Source organism: Muscardinus avellanarius (genome assembly GCF_963383645.1).
Source record: "Muscardinus avellanarius genome assembly, chromosome: 10".
NCBI classification, from domain to species: Eukaryota; Metazoa; Chordata; class Mammalia; order Rodentia; family Gliridae; genus Muscardinus; species Muscardinus avellanarius.
This window is the reverse complement of record NC_137796.1, coordinates 28152507-28159695: the sequence shown is the minus strand read 5'-3', so window position 1 is coordinate 28159695 and position 7189 is coordinate 28152507. Positions and strand designations below refer to the sequence as shown.

Below are 7189 nucleotides of genomic sequence, written 5' to 3'. Positions count from 1 at the left end.
GCAGGTGGGTGAGGGACCTACTGGGAGAACCTGAGAGTCATCGGCCCCTCCAGGAAAATGCCATCAGGCTGCCACCTCCTCTGGGTTGGAGCATCCTGGTTCCCGGCCCCGCCGTGTGGAGGTGGCACCCTGACGCCACTCTCCTGTCCCGGATCCAGGTCTCCTCTGTGGAGGTGGACGCTGAGCACAAGCATTACCTGACGCTGCTGTCCTACTTGGGCTGCGTCATCTCCGCCCTGGCCTGCGTCTTCACCATCGCTGCCTACCTCTGCTCCAGGTAGGGCCTGGCCCACTCGCTGACCTCGAAACGCCTGTGCAGTAGGGGGAGCCATGGGGGCGCGGGGCCCGGGGCCACACTTTATTCCCACATCTCAGTTTTAGATAATAGCATTTGCATTTTAGTTTATGGCCAGCGTTTAAAATTGACAGAGTTCACCTAAGATTCTGTGTTTCTACCTTTGGATAATCAAATGGGAGACCACTGGGTAGATATAATAATATAGTGATAAAATGGTAATAGCTAACATTGGCATCACACTTCCTACACGGCCCTTCTATTTTAAGAGCCTTGTAAACACGGACTTTTAAAACTCCCAGCACCCTAGGAAGGAGTGTTCAGAGAGGGTGACGGCCCTGCCAGAGGTCACACAGCGAGGAAGTGGCAGAGGTACCCAACTGCTGGTGCTTGGCTTGGCCGAGCTTGGGGTCCACTGGCACTTGAAGGTCAGGTAGAGGAGAGGTCCCCTTAGTTCTGAGGGACACCCGGGGTATCGTCACTGTCCCAGACCAGGAGGAAGGAGAGTGCAGCTGCATGCAGGTGTGAGCACTGCTGTGCATACCTGACCTCGTGTGTGTGCACAGCTGTGTACTCAGGCTAAGCAGGGCTAGTGACGAGGATGGACAGGTGACGAGCCTGGGGGAGGCTGGAGCAGGGGCAGAGCATGCAGCAGGTCACAGATGTGCTCAGTGCACAGGGCCATGGGCCATCAGAGCCAAGGTAGAAGGGACCAGGCGGAGGTGGTGCCAGGTGTGAGGGGCGGTGCAGGGACATGAGTCCAGGGTGGTGGTGATGCGGGGCCTGTGTGTCCCATGTTCCCCTAGGGCCATGCAGAGCCCTGGGTGTGCACATACTGACTTGCAACCCTGCAGACAGACAGACAGACAGACAGACAGATGTACATGCACAGCTGTGTGGGCGAGCAGCCAGGGGGCAGGCGTGGACCATGGGTGGTGAGGACTCTAGAAGAGCAGTCACTCTGTCTCTCCTCTCCAACTAGGGGAGTTTGGGTTATTGGAGCGGTGCGTCTGTCTTTACCTGCTGAGTGTGCACGCGGTGCCCAAGTCTGTGGTTGCTAGGCACACAGTAGGTGTGCAGGGACACATGGGGAACAGCCAGGCCGCAACCTCAGGAGCGGACTGGGGAGGCTGCACTGGTGTGCACGTGTGCAGCCTGGGAGGGCCTCCTGGAGGAGGAGCAGACGCACAGCCCCTCCCTGCCGGCCCTGTGCAGGAAGAAGCCCCGGGACTACACCGTGAAGGTGCACATGAACCTGCTGCTGGCTGTCTTCCTGCTGGACGTGAGCTTCCTGCTCAGCGAGCCGGTGGCGCTGACGGGCTCGGAGGCGGGCTGCCGCGCCAGCGCCATCTTCCTGCACTTCTCCCTGCTCGCCTGCCTCTCCTGGATGGGCCTTGAGGGCTATAACCTCTACCGACTGGTGGTCGAGGTCTTCGGCACCTACGTGCCCGGCTACCTGCTCAAGCTGAGCGTCGTGGGCTGGGGTGAGTGTGTGGGGGTCTATTCCTGGCTCGAGAGGGTCCCGAGCACTGCGTCTCCCACTCAGCTTCTGGCAACACACAGGCAGCTGTTTCTGCTTCTCCACCTGTCTCCCTGAGCCCTCCTCACACTTCTTCACCCACCCATCCTCAGGGACCCTCAGGGCTAAGTCAGGGTTTTCTTTAGGAAGATAAAGAGTTGATCCCTGTCCCCAAGAATCACTCTGCTCAAAGGGGGATTCCCAGGCTGGGCCACCGGGGCCGGGTGAGCAGGCCATGCACTCCTCACGGGCCCTCAGCTGGGAAGCGAACGGGCCCTGTTCCACTCACCCAGTTTACTCTCGCCACAGCGGCCCTGCCTGTGGGTGCTCTGCCCTTCGGGTGACATAGTCTCTGTGGCTTTAGCATTTTGTTCTTGGCCAACAGCTCATTTCTCCTATGGGCCAGAGCTCTCATGTCAGACCCAAAGCCCAGAGGCTCACACTGTGAGCCACTCTATACATGGAACCGCCCACCAACCTCCATGTGTCCCACGCCCCAGCTTGCGGCTCCTCTGATGCCCCTGTTGGGCCCCTCCTCATTCACTCCCTCCAGTTATGTGAAATTCCTTGAGTTGGCTGTGCCAGGATCCAGGTGTTTGGAGAACACCTGCCCCCCCCCCCGGCCCCCGCCTGGGAGCTTTCAGTCTTTGCCTGTAGACTAGGCTGAGTCCAGCACAGGCTCCCCTTGGGCAAGAGCTCTTGCTGTGCCCCCTACCAATGTCTCATCTGCCCTTCCCATCTCTCCTGTTACACCTGGCCCCTCATTAGTTAGGGGATACCCTCCTCCTTGTGGTAAATCCAAACTGTTACCAAGAAGAGGAAGGTCCAAGCTTAGGGACCCACCTAAGGGTGGTGGGTGGCCTCAGGAGACACAGACAGAGTCCCACACCTGCCTCCCCAGGCTTCCCCATCTTCCTGGTGACCTTGGTGGCGCTGGCAGATGTGAACAACTACGGCCCCATCATCCTGGCCGTGCACAGGACTCCACACAGCGTCATCTACCCCTCCATGTGAGTGGCTGTGTGCTGGGTATGGGAATGGGGACTTCTGGTGGCAGGGGACATGGAGCAGCCAGGTGGGCGCCATGCTGACCTACGACTCCGGGGTCCAGGAGGCAGGGGGGTGGCTCGGCAGTGGACTAAGGGTCATGAGGGCACAAAAGCTCAGATCTGTCACCCCCGCTCCCCAGGCAGCCACGCGTAGGTCCTGGCCCCGCTCTGAGCACCATTTTCTCCTTCATGTGAGGGAAAGGGGCTGGAACAGACAAGTTATCATGCAGATATGAAGATTGAGGCCCAGGGAGGTGGCCATCCACTCTTGGCCACACCAGGCCAGTGTGCTGCTTAGAGGCTCCCCACTGGAGAGAAAGGGCCTGACTTGTCTCCCCACTCACCACTCCCCCAGGCCGGCGGGGCCTGGACCAGAAGCCGGAGCTGTGGAGCTCTGGGTGGGGAGGCATTGTTACCATTGGCTTGGCATTTTGGAAATGTTCAGCCCTTTACATCATGATTTTAGCCTTGTCCTGCACTATCTATATCATTATGTACTTAATAGTTTTCTTTAAGTCTTCTGACTTGTTAACAGAAATGTGTTTTTAAAACTTATATCAACACTATGGATATATAAAATAAGCAGCACTTGGCCTAAGAGTGAGTAACTGTGTCAATCAGCGTTCTCACTGCTGTGACCCAGAATGCCTGGCAATCACACCTTAGAGGAAGGAAGATTTTTTGGTAGTACTGGGGTTCCTGGAAACCCTTCTACCTCCAGGATATACTCCCAGACCTAATATATATATATATATATATATATATATATATATATATATATATATATATATAAAATTTCGAAACAGAGTCTCTTAAGCCAGCAAGGCTGGCTTCGAACCTGCACCATCCTCCTGTCTCCACCTCCCAAGTGTGGGGATTACTAGCGTGTGCCACCATGCATGGCAAGAAGGAAGATTTTTATTTGCTCACAGTTCTCAAGGTTTCAGAGGATGTAGTCCATGTTAGGCCGGGTCACATCTTCAGAGCTCAGGGCATGGTGGTGGGAAACAGAACAGTGCAGTGCTCTGATTTCCCGTGATGAAGGCCAGAAGCAAAGAGGGAATGAGAGAGGAGGATTCATGAACACATACATGGCTTCCTCTAGTCACACCCCACCTGCCTACGTTACCACTCAGTGAATCCATCACAATGGATTCATCCACTGACGACATTAAATCCTTCGTGGCTCAGTGATATCTCCTCTGCATATCATCAAAACATGAGCTCTTCAGGGTACATTCTCTATCCAAGCCGTAGCGGTAACCATGAGAACAAACACAGTGGCAGCCATGGGGATGCTGCCCCACCTGGCCACGCTCCGAGCGCTTGTGTCTTGCTGCAGGTGCTGGATTCGGGACTCCCTGGTCAGCTACATCACCAACCTGGGCCTCTTCAGCCTGGTGTTCCTATTCAACGTGGCCATGCTGGGCACCATGGTGGTGCAGATCCTGCGGCTGCGCCCACATAACCAGAAGTGGACCCACGTGCTGACGCTGCTGGGGCTCAGCCTCGTCCTCGGCCTGCCCTGGGCCCTGGTCTTCTTCTCCTTTGCCTCTGGCACCTTCCAGCTTGTGGTCCTCTACCTCTTCAGCATTGTCACTTCCTTCCAAGGTAGGTGCGGAGAAGCCACCTGCCCTGGGGCCCGGGGCAGGCAGGGAAGAGATCACCCGGGGAACCTAAAGGCTTCCCTTCTCTGAGCCTGTGTCTTCCATTCAAAAGCTGAGGACATTCAGGCCATAGATGGCAAGTTTGATTGAGTACCTCTCATGTGCAGGCCCTATGCTAAGCCGTGGGGCTACAGTTGTGGCAGGTCGGAGGAGGGCCTGCTCGTACAGGGCCCGGATCTGGTGAGCAAGCAAGCAATGGCTACCAAGGGCCATCCAGAGAGTAGGGAAGTCAGAGTGGGTGATGTCACGTACAGGGCCTGGGCTGGGGTCAGGAACACACCAGGGAGCGTGGCCAGGGATCCTCTCTGAATGAGACATTTCAGATTAGCAGGAAGATCCAGCTGTGAAAAGATCTACAGTCTTGTTAGGTCAAGTATTCTTCACAGACCACCAGCAACATCAATATCTGGGGCTTGTTAGGAGCATGGATGATCAGATCTGCCTTTACCAAGATGCCCAGAGGATGTCTGTGCACATCAGAGATTGAGGAGCCTGATCTCAGGGAAGAGAGCTCCAGGCCGAGGGAGAGAGAGAGAGAAAAAGCCCTGAGCTGGGTGGAGTCTGTGCTCTAGAGAACAGTGAGGGATGTGGCTAGGAGCAGCTCCTGAGGGTGAGGGGCTGGGCAGGGGCACCCATGTGATGCCAGGAGGGTCCTACCCTCCACTCCTGCCTTCTCTCATTTCACACACACACACACACACACACACACACACACACACACACACACACAGATTGGGACCAAGGTTGTAGGGCCAGTGGCTCACATTGGGGTCACTGTAGAACAGGAATAGGGGTGACAGGGAGAAGATGTCATCAAATTCCAGTTGCTTAACTTTTTTGTTTTTGTACAGTGCTGGGGACAGAACCCTGGTTCTTGCACACGCTGGGCAAGCTCTCTGTCACCGAGCCATGCCCCTGACCCCCACTGTTTAACATTTGAGTCTTCTTTCTCTCCCCTGTGAGATGAAGGGGGCTCTGAGTTATACGTAAAACCCTCATGCTCATGCAAACATGTGGTGAGTCATTGCTATATCAATTTCATTTGTAAAACAGAAGAGGTATTAATAAGACAGACACTAGGAACCCGGAGGGGATACAGAGGGGTGAAACATGGGACACAGAGGAGCTCCTGTGCTGGGAGAGGAGGTGGGTGAGCTGAGTCGAGGGGCCGCACACTGAGCCCTCCGCCCTCTTCCCGCAGGCTTCCTCATCTTCCTCTGGTACTGGTCCATGCGGCTGCAGGCTCGCAACGGCCCTTCCCCACTGAAGAGCAGCTCGGACAGCGCCAAGTTCCCCATCAGCTCGGGCAGCACCTCATCTAGCCGCATCTAGGCCGCCAGCCAGCTGCCTGGAGTGAGGACACAGAGACGTGGCCTCTCCTCACACTGCCTGTGGCCCCGGGGCTGGGCCCAGTCCTTGCCAGTCAGTAGTGGAAGGCCCAAGGACCCTGGAGGATGGGCTGTCACCATGGAAGCCAGATACCTACCTGGCTTTAAGAGTACTTGACTGTCCCAACTTGGAGCTGAGGCCTATGTTTCCTGACCATCTGTGGGCCCAGCCTCCATTGCTGGGGTTGAGACCCGCAGGCCCCAGAGTCAGAGCTTGGATCTTGGACACCTGATGCATCCTTAGCCCTGTGCCCCTATGTGGCTATGGCTGTTCTGTCTCTGGTGGTCACTGTGCAGGCTTTCTGCAGCCCCGTCATCTTAACAGGGGGGTGGCACCTAGGGCATAGTGTTGGAGCCAGAGGGCTGCGGGAGAGCCCTCTTCCCACAGCAGAGCTGCAGCGTGCCTACCTCTGAGCCTAGACCTGCTCTCTCCAGCCTCCTAGTGCTCCCTCTTTTGTCTCTGCTCCTCCCTCCTCTTGTACATCTCCCTAGTATTCCACCCACCACCTTGGGCCTCAATTCCAATGCTGTTCTTTTGGGTCATGGTCCCAAGAGCTGTCTGGAGCCTGCTGTAAACTTTTAACTACTGCACTGGCCCTGGCCTGTTTCTGACAAAGGCTTAGCACAGGTGCACGGGCCGAGCCAGGTCCATCTGTCCACTGGGGCCTCTCCCTGAGCTCTTGCTGACCCCTCAGCGAGGCCTGCTCCTTCTTTGAAGCTCTCCTGTGGCAAGAACCGTGGAAAGTAGCGATCTGGTCTTGTTTCCATTCCAGCACTCTAAAGACTGAGGCGTCCTCCTCTGGTGACACTGGGCTGAGCCCGAGGCCCTCCCAAGGAGTCACCTCCAAAGCCCTGCAAATGGCCCAGGCACCGTTGGCTGTCCATCGCGGTGAACTCTGCCCAGTGAACACACACTGGTCACCTCCAGCCTGTCCTAGGTGGTAGGGACACAGATGACCGGACCTGGCTGCTCCTCCTGCCTGGTGTGTGGTATGCACACTGTACGTGTTGCTAGGGCCACAGGCACAGGGTCCAGAAGCCATCAATCCTGGCTGCAAATCCAGGACTCTCTGAAGGAGTCAGTGTTTGAGCTCTATCTGAACCTTGAAGGTGGGGAGGGCATTCTTTTTAAGTACCAATTCATTTGTCTTTTGATATTAAAAAGAAGTACGTGTTTGTTGTAGGGAATTTGGAAAACTGTAGAAGGTTGTCGAAAAAATAAAAATCACTTAAACCAGTGAAAACATCGTGGAGCATTTCCTTCTGGGATT

General features: G+C 55.8%; 1 protein-coding gene across 4 annotated transcripts in view; it reads left to right on the top strand.

The window, feature by feature from the left end:
* The window catches only part of ADGRG1 (adhesion G protein-coupled receptor G1), a gene marked incomplete at both ends in the record, with an annotated part of 12091 nt that extends 6229 nt beyond the window's left edge, over window positions 1-5862 (top strand). For 2 of the 4 annotated variants that reach the window (XM_080704156.1, XM_080704155.1), the window contains 5 exons: window positions 159-277; window positions 1511-1779; window positions 2716-2824; window positions 4206-4474; window positions 5732-5862. In XM_080704156.1, the coding sequence (XP_080560282.1) occupies window positions 159-277; window positions 1511-1779; window positions 2716-2824; window positions 4206-4474; window positions 5732-5862 (897 nt within the window). Of the gene's footprint in view, window positions 1-158; window positions 278-1486; window positions 1780-2715; window positions 2825-4205; window positions 4475-5731 lie in introns of all 4 variants that reach the window. The other 2 variants (XM_080704154.1, XM_080704153.1) reach the window with 1 other exon arrangement.
* Window positions 5863-7189: the final 1327 nt, after the last annotated feature.